Raw genomic sequence first — 17,227 nt, 5'->3', positions numbered from 1 at the left:
CTTGAATTACATCTAGGCTGTTTATTATATTGCTTAGGTGACCTCCTTTGCTGTACAGTTATGTCAAAATGAAATTGAATTTATATTTTGCTTGAGTCGATGAGAGGTAAGAAGTAGTAGATGCATGCTGAAGATTAATTTTCGGAAATTTTATGACTTCTGTACTGACACCTGATACGGAATGTTGGAAAATAATCAGTATTTTTGAGAGTAGCTTCTGATTCTTTATATTCATTCATTATTTCTTCTGTGTGTTCTACACATATTTGAGTAGCCTGAATGTACAGTTGGAGTTTGGATTGGTAGAGGTCATTGGAGCAGCTGATGCAGTAGGGTTCTGAATTGTTAATGGAATTTCACTAAACAGAACACTTTATAGGACATTTTGGACACTTTGTGTGTACTATTTCTGCAGCTACTTTTGTGTTTAATCTTTGATTGACAATTTTGAGGTATTCTTTTGTGTTGCATTTTGTTACTGAAGCGTCATTCTGTATAGGGTGCACCATATGTAATTTTGATCCTACGTTATTTAGTAGTGGTAACTTTGATATTTTTTCTTTTAATTGATTATTTCTTTGTTAGCTTTTAGGGTATATAAATAATGATGGTTTTAATTGGCTTTGGGCCAGCTTCTAGATAGGGTGTTTGAAATTGTGCTGCTGCTGTTCTATAATATTGGATGTTGTATTCTTAATGTATTTTTGGTATAACATTTATATTTACAGATAAATGTTATACTACAGCAGTGACAGCAGATAAATGCATTCACTTGCTGGAAAACTGCATTTTTTTTGTCTTTTATTGTGTCAATCAATTTTTCTTTTACTAGAGTCACTAGGTATGATTGTTCAGAGTTTTTTGAATTTATAGCAGTAACCCATATTGTATATCTCTTTAATTCTTTGAGCTTTTAGAAATAAGGCTGTAGAGAAATATTCTTCATTGTTTGTTATTTGATCACAGGTATGTAATTATGTAGTCATTTTATAACCTTAATACAGTATTGCTTTTTTTATATATATATATATATATATAAATTATATTTTTACATATCACAACGATCTTCAATTCAGAGAACTTAGTTTCCAAAAGGCCACCTGCATTCCATCGAAGGATCCTTAAGATAAATGATTCATGTTGCCAGGGCAACTTGAAAGCGAGTGGCCATAGCCTCCAAGTTGTCACTCATTTAGCATCACCCAGGGGGCATGCGCAACTTTAGGAATGTCACGAATGCCAGTTTATTTCTCCAGCTATATTGGATGGCCAGAGATCTTATGTCCTGAGTACACAGTTGTTTTGCCTGTAATCACTGAGGTTTATTTTTAAGATTTTAATTGTGAAATTTTTGTCTTAATTTTTTGATTTTGTGAAGATTATAATGTAATTCTCAAGTGTTTTTAACATTTTCGTCATGAAATTTTGAATTTAATTTTTTTTGGGGGGGAGGGGGGCAAGTGGCGTGATGTAAATGGATTGATTTCCAAATAAAGCCATAAGAAACAACAAAAACTTTTACATATCTTGTATTATCATCTTTCTGAGAGATACTGCTAGAAGGATGTGAAAAATGTTCCTTTGGATACAAATGTGGAAGATTTAAAAAAATTTTCAGAACGACAATGATTTAAAGTATGCATATCTGAAAAGGAAGGGGGGAAATAGCTGTACTGTTTTTTTATCTGGCAATTTTTTAATTATTTTTTAACTGAAGATTATCAGATAAAAAAAGAAATGTTAATACAATACTTATTTTAATATTAAATTAAAAATGTGCTAAGAACTCAACTTTTACATGAATATATCAGATTGCTTACAAACCTTAAATTTTTTATTTGTTTGTTTATAGTTGCGCAGAGAAGGTGTCAGATTATTTATCTTATGGTACCAAATATTAGGTGAAAACGCACCTGAGGAACTAGATGCAATTTTTATGTCATTAGTTCCTGGCATAATACCTGGTGTTCCTAATCCATATATGATTACACAGAGTTCAAATCAAAATCATGGACTTTTCAACAGAGGTTCAACGACAGTGGAAGCCTATCAAGAAACTTCTACATTCTATGCAAGCACAACAGATGTAGCAGAAAGTGGTAATATTTAATTTTTCATGTTTTTCTTCTCTTCTTTTTCCCTTCCTTTGGTACATATATAAGTTATATGTGTACAAAGTTAGATAATTTGCATTTTTATTTATAAATTTTGACATAATGTTTACCGTCTCTTTTTGCACTAAAAAATTATTCTTAGCATTGAATTTTTTTTAATCTGTAATTTCTTTTTGCTTTCAGGTCCAGTGTGCCCTATTGAAATAACACCAATTTTGCCTCCTCTGAGTGGAGAGCAAATGCCTGAAGATTCAACTCGTTTTTATTTAGATTGTTTATTAGAGTTTATGGTTTCTCAGGTAAGAACATATCTAATGCATAGGAATTTGGCATCTGTTTTTTAATAAGAATTTCATTTTAGGTAGTAAAATATTTTTGCAATGATTTAATCTAATATATATTGCCTGGTTAATTGAAAAGTGAATACTATTTTATTTCATTGTGCAAGAAACATGTAATCACTACATATTATTTGGTTGTTTCATTTCATATGTATGTAAATGGACATACTGAATTTTAAGAACTTTTCTCTTAGCTAGGTGCAAATGTCACAAGTATCAGCCTTTTTTGTTTTGGCAATGCCACATCATGCCATCTTTGCTTAAATAACTAATCATGACTAATCTTTTGTGCTTTGCTGAAGGTAAAGTACTAAATTTTATTTAGTGTGTGATATGTTTTAAAAAGCTAATAATCTGAATGGAAAGTATTCAGAATCATTAAATGGGGTTTGGGGAATTTTAGGTTTTGGGTTATATTTCAGAAGAATGACAAAAATGCTGATTTCAGTCATTTTAGATTATATTTGTGAAATATTATTAGAGAGTTTGCTCTTCAGATATGAGAAAAGTGTATGATTTGTGATTATGTATTTAATTTATATGTTTATCTTATTTGAGTTAAAAATTTTTTGCATGTTGATTTCATATGTAAAAGTGTGCATGTGGCATATATATCTATATATATATATAATATTGTAATAATGAACAATGCATAAAATTAAAAATGTTAATTATGCCCTAGAATCATAAACCATAAAGAATCAAAGATAATTCAGCATGAAAATAATTTTTCAAGAGAATAAAAAAATCAAATTTTCTCAAAGTGTACAGAATGTAAATAAAATACCTGTCAAGCATGAACTTAGCCTAGAAAAATGAAAATTTTAAAAGAAAAAACAAAAGAAAAAAATTTAAAGAAAGACAGAGTTAAGGGAAATTTTAGGATTAGATATGGAAAGAGTTATTAAATCTGTACTTGAAAAACTTCCTGGTTAAAGGGTACCATTCATATAGTGATTGTTTTTTTCATGTCTCATCATTGGCAAATGAACTCTTTAGACTTGGAGCAAATACTTGTAGGACTGTAAAGAAAGGAATTAAAATCTTTCTGCCACCCAGAATGGAAATTTGTCAGATGTTAGTTTTGCAGGGGGGGGGGGATCTGAGGGCCTTTCTGATTTTACATTATGTCCCAAGGGGCCTTTTTTTAACGTTTTGTATGTTATCTTTACTCATTAAATATTGTGTTCTTCGCTCTTAAACCATAAAATTCAGTTCAACAGTAATATCATAAAATAATTTTAAAACGAGCGTTATCTTTAAAATTTCCGATATACAGTCTCATGTCCTGGAGATAAAAATGCTTTTTCCTTACAGTATTGCTATTGCTCGCTTTTAAATCATTGAGTTTGTTAACCAAAAATTCGTTAATGTTATACAAAATAGGAAATAGGTAATAAAACAAATTCCAAACTTGGGCTTCCAGATGCCCATATTTGGGTGGAAACGTACATTATTCAAAATTTGATGGGTCTATGTACCATTGTTTATCACAATGTTAGAATCATACATACATTTATGCAGATTCTTCATTATTTAATTCCTTTAAATATAATACAGGGCTCTAATATTTGGTGGCAACAATTTGAAAAGTAAACCTACATTTATAGTAAACCAAAGCTAATTGCCAAAATGAAATTAATAGTCCTTCTGGGCAAATTGACCATATTACATCTAAAGGGAATTTTTTTGACGTTTTGTGTGTTACCTTTATATATTGAATATAATGTTCTTCGCACTTAAACCACAAAATTAAATTCAACAGATATATCGCAAAATAATTTTAAAATGATCATATCTTTAGGATTTCCGATACACAGTCTCACACACTGGAGATAAAAGTGTCCCCCCCCCCCCCCCGTACAGTGTTGCCGTTGCTCACTTTGAAGTCACTGAGTTTGTTAATCAAAAATTCGTGTTACAAAAGAAACAATAATAAATAAAAGTGTTACAAAATATGAAATCAATAATAAAACAGATTTCAAATTCCAAATTCAGGCTTGCAGATGCCCATATTCAGTGGAAGATTACATTGTTCAAAATTTGATGTCTCTAGGTATTGTTGCTTTATCACAATGCAAGAAACATACATTTATGCAGATTCTTCATTATTAAATTTCTTTAAATATAACACAGGCCTCTAATATTTGGCAACAATTTGAAAAGTGAACCGAAATTTATATTGAACCAATGAAAAATGCTAAAATGAAATTAATAGCCATTCTGAGCTAACACTGTTTGGGCTAAAAACCTAAACTTAACTTGTTTCAAAGATAGGTGAGAAGTGATTTATTCAAATGAAAGCTCTAAGAAAGTGTGACAGCAATACTTTATCTATTTGCACTCCTGTAAAAGTCTTTCAAAAAGGCAAGTGGGTTATTATGAATGTAAAATTGTAATATAGGACTGTGTATAGATCTCTGCTTTAAAATATATCACACTAAAAATAAATTTTAAATAAAAGGTTTAGTTGTGAAATGTTCAGTGTATTTATTCACTAACAAGTAAGTAAATACTGAAAAAAAATTTAATGCGCAATTTAATAATAATAATAAAAAAACTTAGGTATATGAAGTATGTAAAAAGTGTATACCACATAAACTGAAGAGCCAAAACATTATGACCACCTATTGAGTAACCCATTGGGCGACCTATGTTCTGCAAAACAGCTGCAACTCACTTTGGCATGGATGCTGCAAGTTCTAGGTAGATGACTGGAAACAGTTTGTACCAAATATCTAAGCAGCGGTCGTGCAAAATTGAGATATTCCCACATGCTGGTGTTTGAGCTCTGAGCTGCCGTTCCATGACATCCTAAATGTGCTCTATCGAGTTAAGATCTGGCAAGTTAAGTGGCCGGGACATTAATTGGGATTCATCTTTATGCTTCTGGAATCACTCCAACAGAATTTGAGCCTTATAACATCCTGCTGGAAAATTCCATTTCCAGTTGAGAAGATGGATGCCATGTATGGGTGCAGCTGATAGTCTGCAGCTTTCATGGTCTGTTCTACCTCAACTAAGGATCCCAGAGCCACCCATGAGAATGTCTCCCAATAATACTCCCATCACCAACCTGTGTATAATCTGCTGTACCGAAGGGGGAGGAGGGACTGTTCACCTAGAAAACAGTGCAATTGTCTTCCATTTATCCATGGCCCAGTCTTAATGTATTTGGCCCCACTTTAGACATAGTTGAGAATGACGCTTGGTCAACAAAGGTGCACGAGTGGGACATCTGCTGCACTGTCCCATATGCAACAGTGTCCACTGAACTGTGTGCTTCGAAACACTTGCACTTGGCCCTGCACTGTATTAAGCTGTCGGCTGAGCCCTGTCTGGCAAGTAAGACAGTCTCCATTATTTTGTTTCTTTGATGACGCATAGATGTACATCACCTTGATGTCTGTTGGTGGTTTCACCATCATTTATCTGCTTTGCTTAAATACTAACAAAGGCAGATCACGAACAACCTACCAGTTGTGCAGTTTGAGAAATACTCATGCCGGGCCATTAATCTGCTCTCTATCAAATGCGTTTAGATCAGCAACCTTTCTCATCACTCATAAAAGTAAGTGCAAGAATGATTTCTTACCTTCTTCAGCAGCAGTTAAATACCATTTTTAATCAGATGTCCTCCATGTTATCCAGATTAGTTCATTGAAAAATGTGAGGATGGTCATAATGTTTTAGTTTATCAGTATATATATTCTGCAAATCAGTATTAAACAAGTGTTCATCTTTTCACAATTTCATGGGTTTAGGCTTAGTAGCGAAAACCGCTCTGACTCTGGAGAGATGCCCACGAAAGAAGTTGGCCCCGGTGGTATGTGTGCATTTGTGACTTCTGTTGCAAAAGGGTTTCTAAAGAATATACATTAAGTTAACCAAGAATAAGTCTCATTAGCAGTAGGATAAGTCTCATTAGTAATGCTTTACAAAGGAAGAAAAATGTAAATGATGCTTGTTTAGATGGAGCACACACTAAAAAAAATGACATGCTTTTAGTTCCAAAGATAATTTTAAGATATTGGTTGTCAAAGCTGAAATTGTATTACTGCTGCTTCACAAGGTAGTTCCAAGCTAAGTTCAAATGAATAAAGTAAATAAATTTCCACTAAGACAAAGAATATCTATTGTCCAGCTAGTTCTGCACATAAAATTCCTTATATCAAATTACATTTTTATGTGTGATGTATTAAATGACAGAAAATAAAAATTGCTAAAATTTTGGAAGCTTTGCTAGGAAGAAAGAAATCTTCTTTTTCCAAAGTATACATTTAGCATAGTATTCTCATAAAATCTAAATATTAATAAAGAAAGAAATTAAACAAAAATTGTTAAGAAAGCATTTTGTAATATTTTTGTTTTTAAGTACTTTGGTCTTTATGCATTCCTGTTAAATTTGTGTTATAGCTTACTTTTGATTTTTAGGTTTGTAAAGTTGAGTGGAGGGAGAAAACTGAAGCTAGATACATGAAATGTTTTTATTTCATATTTGAGAAATTTAAAAAGCATTATTTACCTCATTTATTCCCCAGTTATTCTTATACTACGAATTTGTTTTCTCCATTATTAGGTGAGTTACATATATCAGTTGTGTTATTTTATATGCACTTATTTTTTTATATTAAATACTTTAAAAAGGAAATTATTGTTTCATACAGTATTTATGCAGACCAAATAGTAAATGTCTCAGATATTTTTCAGTGCACATTTTAAACTTTTATGGAAAATTTATGTTTAGATGTCATCTGGTATATTTTTTTTTACATTTAGATTAAATATTTAAAGCAACAGAAACTATAATAATAAACTATTCATTTTATTAAAAACTGCTGTAACTTTATATACTAATTTATGAGCAAAACTGTTTATAGTTTTTCTTAGTAAGCTTTTTTTTTTTTAGTGCATTTTTAAAAATACTTTTCTTAACCACATAGTGTGTGTTTCCTAGTGTACTGAAAAGTAGATTTAATGGTCGCACATGCTGCAGTTACAAGAGGCCCCATTTTTTCCAGGGGCTTCCAGCTCATTAGATAGCTTTAAAGAATTGGTAAACATATCTTATATACTCAAATAAGAAGTAAAGTGTTTGAATGTAACTGCTATATTTTTATAGTTTCAGAAATTTATAATTAAAAATGCATTCTTTTTATTTTTGTGCTAATAATTTTTTTTTTTTTTTTTTTTTTTTTTTTTTTTAAGATTTGCCTGTGTTACGTTATGAAAGAGATATTCGAATTGAACATGATAATACTAGATTTCCCCATAAAGACACTCTTTATCATTGTCAATCAACAGTTATACGTTGGGTGACTCATTTCACACAGTGCATGAAAAAGGCAAATGTGACATTCCAGCAACCTGTACTTCCTGAAACGTAGGTATTTGTTTTCTTCTAATGTTATAAAAAATGAACTAAATTCTTACATGAAAAGAAAATTGTTCTTGATAAATTTTCTTTAAGAATTTTTGTTGCTAAAATATTTTGAATCAGACATTAAAATCAAATTGTTAGATTGCTGTTTAATATGAGTTTGTAGTTCTTTATATTAAAGAAGAATTTTTATTTTTTAAAAAATCTTTTAATCCCTTTTTGTTATCAAAGATCATTAATTCATAGTTTACATGAGTAGCTCAGTGCAGTTAACACATTAAAGTGTATCGTGCATAAAATTTGTTTGTGGTGCAGTAATTTACTTTTTATTATATTTATCACTGAATTTAGATTTGTAATCATAGGAATTATGTGTTCATATATATATATATGTGGGGGGGGGGGTTTGTTTTCATTCTAAATCACTTATTTTAGTTTTTTTAAATTCTGTGAGTAGTATATTGAGAATTAATGTGTATCATTAACTGCTTCTCATGTTTTTATAATATTAGAATAGAAATACCAAAACATTTTCTGTAAGTTAAATTTGATTATTTCATAAACATCTCATTTCATGAATCTATAAATCTTACTATTTTAAGTTATATAATTTTAATTCATAGTGATATCTAACAATTAATCACAACTTTGTTTCTTATAATATATTTAAGTTATGTGAATAATTTTATTTAAGATTTCTTCAGTTATATTAGAAAATGTATTTTAAAATTTGAGGAATCGTCACATTCTATGATATGCCTTGAAACTCTTTGATATATATATATACATATACGCATCAAGGTCATAAAAGCATTTCTCTGAACCCCCAGGGGCCCATTCAACCAATGAAAATGAAATTTCAGATATTATTATTTGAAGGTATGTGTTTGCAATTGTCATGGTTTAAAACAATAAAGCTTTCACAGTTAGTGAAAAAATTTTGAAATTTTTGAATGGCAACACCTATTTTTTTCCTGCATGGATTGATCAGCCCACTGGAAAACATAAATGACTTTGGAATGATATACGTATGATGTAAATTGTGAGCATAAAACATTTGCAAAGAAGAGCATTGCAAAGGACCAATGACAATACAAGAGAAAAGGGAGAGGGAAAAAAAAAATATCGGAATTCCAAGTTTTCATTTTGCTCACCCTTACAAACGATAATGCATTACGTGCTGGATATTATTGATAGCAATGACAAATGTAATATGGCAGCAGGAATCTGTATAACTTAATGTTTTTTATCATCTTTCAGTTCTGATTAATCTCGTGGATTTGATCTGTACACCTTAGATTTCAGATAGCCTCAGAACCAGAATCTATCGGATTGAGGTCAAGGGATAACAGTGACCATGTCAGCATCATTTTGAAAATTTAAATACAGTCAGAAGTCGTTAATTCGGACACCCATAATCCGGACCTCAAAGCTACGAACTTTCTGCGCATGCGTCGCGTTAACGCATGCGCATAGGCATTTATGCATGCGTGTAAGACCTTTACGGCTGCGAATATGCGTGTGCGCATGCGCATAATACGTTTATGCATGTGCGTTTAACGTATAATGGGCGCTATAAGTAAGCTAAAATTAGTTAATGTTGCAGATTCAGTTATGTTGTTAATGCTATTTCAGTTAATGTTGCAGATTGCGTTGTTCCTTAATCTTCGAATTGGATCCGGCTTATTATTTTTTGCAGACTGTTAGAGCAATTTTATAAAAGTAAGCTTGAACTTTCGATTATGTCAAATAGAATTTCCAATATATATTTACTAATATGTAAAGGATCTACAAAACGAAAGTATGTTTCAAAGTCCATTAAACAAAAAGTGGAATTGCTGCAAAAAATGGATAAAGGCATAATCCTTTGTTTATCTAACCATTCCGAAATCTGTTTATCAATTTCACGCTGCTCTGCGGCGGGGGGCAATGAATTGAAAGTTCATCTGTCAGCACTATCCTTATCTTCAGGGCAGACGTTTGTATTTTATTTGGCTTATAATTCCTTACTAAATGTAGTATTTCATCTCAATGTACTCCGTCTTTGATATGATTTAAATCAAATTCCTCGTCATTATAATTAATTTCCGATATTGAAGAAAGTGACACAGAGGTTATTGAAAACAAAAAAATTTCGATTGGCAAATTAGTCGGTATTCTCGACACAGCAATTATAGGACTTGAACAGCGGAACTTTGTAACTGAACAAGAAATTATGTCTGTTTATAGAATTAAAGAGAAAGTATTATCACATAAAACGAAGCAACTTAAACAACTTACATTGAAAGAACTGTTTAATAAAGTAAACAAATAAATATTTAGCTTTTTCTTTTTATAAATTTTGATACCCTTTAGATCATAATTGCTCTTTATTTTATAAACTACGATTTCATATTTTTAATTTTATAATTTCTGCATGCCATCTTACTAGATTTAAACTGATGATCTATAATCCGGAATCGCCGAAGTCCCGACGAGTCCGGATTAACGACTTTGACTGTACATAATTTAAATTGCATTATTTCCGTATATTAACATCTTATATCAGCATCTTATATCAGCATGAATATTTTATTCTCTATTGCTTACTCTTTATGAATTCTTGACAAAATTTTATGAATGAATATTTCAAAAAAAATACTCATATTATACCTCCATTTCTTTGAAATTTAGTAGAGATTAAAAGTATGCCTATATTAAATTTAGTTTTAAATATTATTTATCTTTAAATTGGTTTTATCTGTTTGGTTGTGACTAGTTGCAAATTTATTGTGATATAAATTTGTATTAAAAATCACACCGATGTGCTACTTTTTTGATTATTCAAGAAAATTTTGAACGAAGCTTTTTCTTGATTATTTAAAAGATGTGAACAAGAATTAATTGCTTGGTTTCCATCTTTTATTTTTTTTTTTATTTAATAGTTGCATATATGGAATGTGTAATAGTTAAACCATTTTTACAATTATATTTTATTTCCCCTCCTTGAGGGAAGGAAGACTCTCAATGGATAGATTACTAATATGTATAATGATTACTGAAAGAAAGTTTAAAATATTTGCTCTATTTTACTTATTTATTTTTAAACCAGATATAAAAGAAAACCGTGTTCTATTCCTCTCATAAAGGTCAGTATAGAGCACCTAAAATTAATACTGTACTTTCAGTTAAATGATATCTTGTGCACTTTCTAGATAGATAAGAACTCTTCAATTAGATTCAGAATTTTAATCATATGAGTACTTACTGAGAGTCTTGAAAGTGAAGAAGAAAGAAATAGTAATTAGTGTGTATGTGAAATTATTACTATGTATTGCTTATTATTTATTATTATTATGTATTGCTTAGATCAGGGGCTCCCAAAGTGGGTGCCATGAAGTAAGGCCAAGGGTGCCATGAGGCAGGCACCCCTTGCCTTGCATCATGGAGAACTCTGGGCTTGCATCACAGAGACTTGCGTTGAACACTTGGCCATATTTTTCATTAGTTATATGTTCATTAATTTATCATTTATTATACATTCATTAATTTTTATTCCATTTCTTGAAGTAATAGTTCCTTAAGATTTCTTTAATACTAATATTTCAGTTGTTCATCTAATGTCATTCAAATTACATTTTTAACATTTTTATTTCTCTTTTTAATCTAAAGTAATTCTTACTCTCAGTTTCATTTCTTAAAGCAATATTTTATTTTATTGCTTAGTTCTTTCAATTTGCAAATAATTCTGTGTTATTGCATCATATTTGTATTAAATTACTTTTAATACAAATATTATTTTTCGTATATTTTTTGCACCTGTTACTTCCTGTCACAAAATTGCTATATTTGTCTTCTCAGCATTGGCATCTGTTGACATTTCGTTTTTCTGCATGCGATTGTCTATTGAACTCATATGTGCAGAAAAGTTATATAGTCTTAAACTCGTGATTTTGGTGAAATGTTGCAATTAATGAGCCCTTACTAATATTTCACAAAATGAAAATAATTTTATTAAACGAGCAAACTGATAGTAATAATAATTTGAGTGATAAGGCATCAACAACTGGCAGAGGAGAAAAGAAGCAAAAGTTTCATAACTCAACTTAAAAACAATTTTATTAATCAAAATAAGCACCAGCTGAATCAATGCATTTTTGCCAAGGAGGTATAAGTTTATTTATGCTGGTAGAATAAAATTCTGGAGTTCTGAATGCGATAAAGTTGTTAAAGGCGTTTTTGGACTCGTCTTGGTTTCTGATGCATTATTCTTCTGCAGAATGTTATCCAGATGTTTGAAAAAGTGGTAATCAGTCGCCGAGAGGTCAGGCGAATATGGAGGAAGAGGGAGAGTTTCGTATCCCAATTTGTTCAATTTCTGTAGGGTCAGTTGCACTACGTGCGGCTGTGCGTTGTCATGGAGAAGAACTGGCCCCTTTCTGTTGACCAATGCCGGGCACATGCATTGCAATTTTTGGTGCATTTCATCGATTTGCCGACCGTAATCGTTTTGCCCAGATTTAGGAAGCTGTGGTACTGTAGACCACCAAACAGTCACCATAATTTTCTTTTGGTGCAAATTTGGTTTTGGAAAGTGTTGTGTTGTCTGACCGCGGTCCAACCACTAAGCCGAATGTCACGGGTTATTATAGAGAATCCACTTTTCATCGCATGTAACAATTCGATCAAGAAAAGGGTCGTTTTTGCTGTGAAGAAGGTTCTTCCAGGTCAAATTCTCCACGATGAAACTTTTGATACCACTGTTGAACTGTAGATTCCATAACACTTTTCTCGCCCCATAATTTGTTGACATTTCAAGCCATTTGTGTTGCGCTGTGGCCTAGCTTGTACTCATAAAAGTAAATTTGCCGAAAATCCCGTTTTGACATCTAAACGAAAACAACTAGTAAATATTTTTGAAAATAATTTTGGAACAAAATGATTATTATAGAAATATAGGGTGAAAATAGAGCTTCACAATGATATATAAACCGATACAATTCAAAATATATTTGTTGTTAAAAATGTACAAGAAAGATAAACAATTGCAGAAACCTGCATTATTTTCTGAACAACCCAATAATTAAGTCATTGTTCTACAGGAATTTCTGTCCCTTTTCATCTAGCACCTCACAAAGCTCACTGATTATTTGTTTGCAAAATACTATGTGGAAGATAATGTAAAAAAAATTATATTGATCTAAGATTCCTTTCATTCATAAGCACACCAGTAATTTACTTCATGAGATGATGAGAGTTTAATTGAACTCTTTTACGATATCATTCTGAAAACAAAATTTGCTCGCTCAGATTTGATGGAGTTTTAGATTTCATTCAAAATTGAGTATCCAACTTTAAGTTCTAAAGTTCTAAGAATCCTCATTCCCTTTGTGATACTTTATCTATATGAAGCTGGATTTTATGCTGCCACTGTAGTAAGGACCAAATACCATTCAAAATTCATTGTGGAGCAAGAAATGAGAATAGCTGTGTCAATCCTTCTTCCACAATTTGAGAAACTGTGTGGAGATCAACAAGTTCGCCTGTCACATTGACCTCTTAATCTGCCTCTTAATTTGACTCTTAAGTCTCCTCTGACCTCTTAAGAGCGGAATGGGAAAACAACAAAACTGCAAGTGCATCGCATATCGAAAAAATTTGGGAACCCCTGGCTTTAAGTACATTGTGTTTTTGAAAATAGTATTTTAACACATTTTATTCTTAATATACTTCCAGTTTTATATATGAAAGGATTTATTTAGGTTTCATAATTTTTGTGGTAATTTTCTTAATTGTGAATTATATAGGCCTGAGCAAAATGAATCTAACCGTCCAGCTGCTCCATCAGATTCGGATAACCAGTCAACAACTAACCTCTTAACTACTTCAACATTTGGTTTGGAAAGAGATTCAAGCAGCACATCTTTAGGAAATGATGATCTCTCTTTTCGTGATTATGCTGTTGTTAAAGAAACATTATATTCTAGTCGTGAAAATGTTAACATGGTGAATGAAATTTTTCGACAGGTAATTTATTTGTAAATATTACTAATTCTCAGCCTAATATATGATAGGGATATTGGGAAAAGCATTCTGAGATAATGTATTATTAAGACAAAAAAGATAAATTTTCTGTGTTTCATCAGAATAAGTACAATAATACGTTATTATTATTCATTGAGTTCAATGATGTTGAGCATTTTTTTTCTTTGAACATTTAAGCTAGTTTTCTGAAAGACCTTTTTTCCCCTTATTCAGAAGATCTTTCGTATATAATTCTGAAATTCTTCAAGAATAATTTTGAAAAGAAACCTGGGAGAAATACATCTGTATATTCTGAAACTGGTGTATTTTCTCTTCCGTAATCTGTCTCTAAAAAGATAGCATGAATTTGGTTGTGTAATGTTTCATCTATTATCAGTTATAAAGATATGAAAATTAATTTCCTTTTAGTTGACAGAAATGAATTTTCACCAGTTTATGTATTTTCTTTAAATATTCTGTTTTATGTGGCAGAATATAATTATTAATTTTGTCTAATTAATTTTTTGATGAAAGTTTCAACTATGCTCATTCAGCATCTAAAGATTATCTTTCTTGTCTCCTTAGTTATAGAATATGTCTATTTTTAGAGATGAAAATATTTTAAAAATGATTCAGAATTGTTAGGTACAATATATTTATTTGAAATGAAATGATTAGTATCTTTCAAGTTGGGAATTTGAAAGTCTTCTGTTAGATAAAAAATATTTCCATGGAAATAGATGAAACCATGCATAGATGAATTTGCAAGTTTTTTTTTTTTTTTTTTTTTTAGTATAATGTAGAATACTTTTATGCTGCCATTGTAGTAAGGACCAAATACCATTCAAAATTCATTGTGGAGCAAGAAATGAGAAGTTTAATCAAAAGAGTTTTAATTGAAGCTGTAGGAATATTAATTTACCAGTTTATTAGGAATTAATTATCTTATAATGAAATTTTACCTGCTTTCTGATTAGTGAAAAAATATTTTAAGCTGCAATAAAAATCGCAATCATTTAAATTTTTAACATATACATAAAATTAATACCAAGATGTGGTTACCAATAATTACATCTTAATGACAATTTTTAATGTAATTTATTTATATCTTCATTTAATAGCAATTTCTATTTGTAAAATTATTGCATTTAATAGTTACTGTTTTTTTGTTAATGTAATATTTTGCAGGCATTCTTAATGCAGTTCAACTATGCATCAACTATGAGGAAAGTTGTTGCAGTATATAAAGAATGGATTCATAAAAATGTAAGCTGAATATTTTGAATAGTTTAAAGTAAACAACATTTTTTTGGGGGAGGGTCTGCCTGAAAAATTAATATTTACAGAACTGTTTTAATGGTAATTTTGATGAATGAATTATTCTTTTTAAATGGTCAATATAAAGACATTATTAATTCAAAGCCAAATTATATGGAAAAATAGTTGAAGACAATTTAGTATTCCATGAGCCTTTTAGGTATTGTCTTCCTTTGAAAATATTATATTCTAACATATATTAATCAGAGTTGCCACGCTACCTAGAAACCATGAAAATCGGGGAATTCGAAAATTGAAAAAAAAAGTCGGGGAATTTAAATATTTTAGTCAAAATCTGGAAAACTCTGGGAATTTCATATGATGATCTCCAAAAAAGCGATTTTTACGCCAGTGTTGGAAGCAGTCTATTTCTTGGCGAATTATGTATCGCTTAAGCATCATCTGGGCAGCTGGCGTAGAGCCAGTTTTTCTCAGCTGCAGTCAGATTGTCTTTTAGAAAGGCAAAGCAAGTTTTCAGTAACCTCGAGAAACGAGAAACTCACTCACATACGCATGTGTATGTTGAATGAAAGAAAATACCTTCTTATTCTCGTATAAAGCAAAATTGGTTTAATCCTAGTATATGGTATACACGGGATTTGGTGGCATTATGAGCATTAAACGGGTCATTTAACATTGGCGAAAATTTTTGAAATCTTGCCAGGGCAGTACCGTACACTAGAAATTGAAAGCTAATCAAATTTCTAACTGGAATATGAGATTAAAACCAAACACTAACTAGTGTTGGTGTCTAGTTTCCTAATAAGATTTAAAACATCTACAACTTTTATAAACCATGATATAAAAGCTAAATTTTGAACTATTTCCAATGTAACATCTGGAATATTAGCCTTATAATTTCAGGGCATGATAAATAAAAAGCAATACCGTCATTTATTCCAATCATTCTGGTACGAATAAAGAATAAGGGGTAAAAAAATATAGTAACAATACAGTTAATGTGTTATTATATATTAATTTTTATATTGAAAAAGTAAATCAGTTTTCTCATTCAAAATTTAATACTAATTTATTTATTAGAATTGTTTTTGTTTATCTTTTGTTTACAAAATGTTTTGTTACAAATTTGGAAACTAGTTGAAACCATGATGATGCATAATGACTGTATTTGTAAATTTTGGAAAGCTGTTCAACTAAAGAGTGTTCCAATAAGAATGAAAAATTTAAATCTGAAATAAAAGACAGTTTAAAAAAAAAAAAAAAAGAAGAAAGTACCGAAGTTTTGATTTAATTGTAAAGTAGGCATGTGCAAATTATGTATGGAACAACAAATCTGTTAAATTCCCCACCTGGCCCTGCTTGCACATATGTGTTATTTTGACAAAATTTGTAATCATGGTTTGCCATAACTGTTGCAGAATTTCAGTGATACAACACCTAATCTTCTCCTTTAAAGCTTTGGTGGCATAGGTTTGTTGACATAAATGTTTGAGAGAAAAAAGTCCAAAGGCATCAAATCACAGAATATAGTTGGCCAGTCCTGGCCACTGAAGTGAGAGATTACATGAGCAGGTAATGTCTGATGTAATGATGCCATTATTTCATGTGATGTATGTGGCAAGTGATACAGTCCTGTTCGAACCACATCTTCGAGATCCATACCATCCATCTGAGGAACACAGAATTAGGTTAGAATGTCCTAATGCCATTTGCCACTAACTGTTTATGCATTCTCAACAGCATCTTCATAGCAAAATGGTTCAGTGATGCCTTCAGGCCCCAAACCATGCCGACAGTGAATGCTTAAGAACAGCAGAAAGTGACAGGTTTGAGATGCATTTCCTTCTCATGAAACATGGGTTTTTGTCATTTTAAATGCGACAATTTTTTTCTTTTATGAAGCTGTCAACATGAAAATGGGCTTCAGCATTGAGGATAGCTTTGTTAGAAAACTCGCAGTTCACTTCTTGTTGTACAGATGATGATTTTTTCACTGCACATGATCTGAAGACTTGAGTTGTTAGTCACTTGAATTCTGTAAGCAAAAAGACATGAATCTTTGAGAATATGCTGCATAGTGCTGCTTAAAATGTTCACTTCTTCAGCACATA

At 31.0% G+C, this 17,227-nt stretch overlaps 1 protein-coding gene across 1 annotated transcript in view; it reads left to right on the top strand.

Moving 5' to 3' along the window:
- Positions 1-17,227, top strand: part of LOC118191670 (ral GTPase-activating protein subunit alpha-1) — a 209,439-nt gene that overhangs the window by 34,430 nt on the left and 157,782 nt on the right. Inside the window, 6 exon segments of the mRNA XM_085816841.1 lie at positions 1,853-2,099; positions 2,298-2,413; positions 6,890-7,034; positions 7,664-7,838; positions 13,622-13,841; positions 15,027-15,104. Coding sequence (XP_085672967.1) covers positions 1,853-2,099; positions 2,298-2,413; positions 6,890-7,034; positions 7,664-7,838; positions 13,622-13,841; positions 15,027-15,104 — 981 coding nt within the window.

The sequence above is a fragment of the Stegodyphus dumicola genome, chromosome 5 (assembly GCF_044657685.1).
Source record: "Stegodyphus dumicola isolate Sdum_Otavi_A_Nest chromosome 5, ASM4465768v1".
Lineage (NCBI taxonomy): Eukaryota > Metazoa > Arthropoda > Arachnida > Araneae > Eresidae > Stegodyphus > Stegodyphus dumicola.
This window is presented reverse-complemented; position numbering and strand designations above follow the sequence as displayed.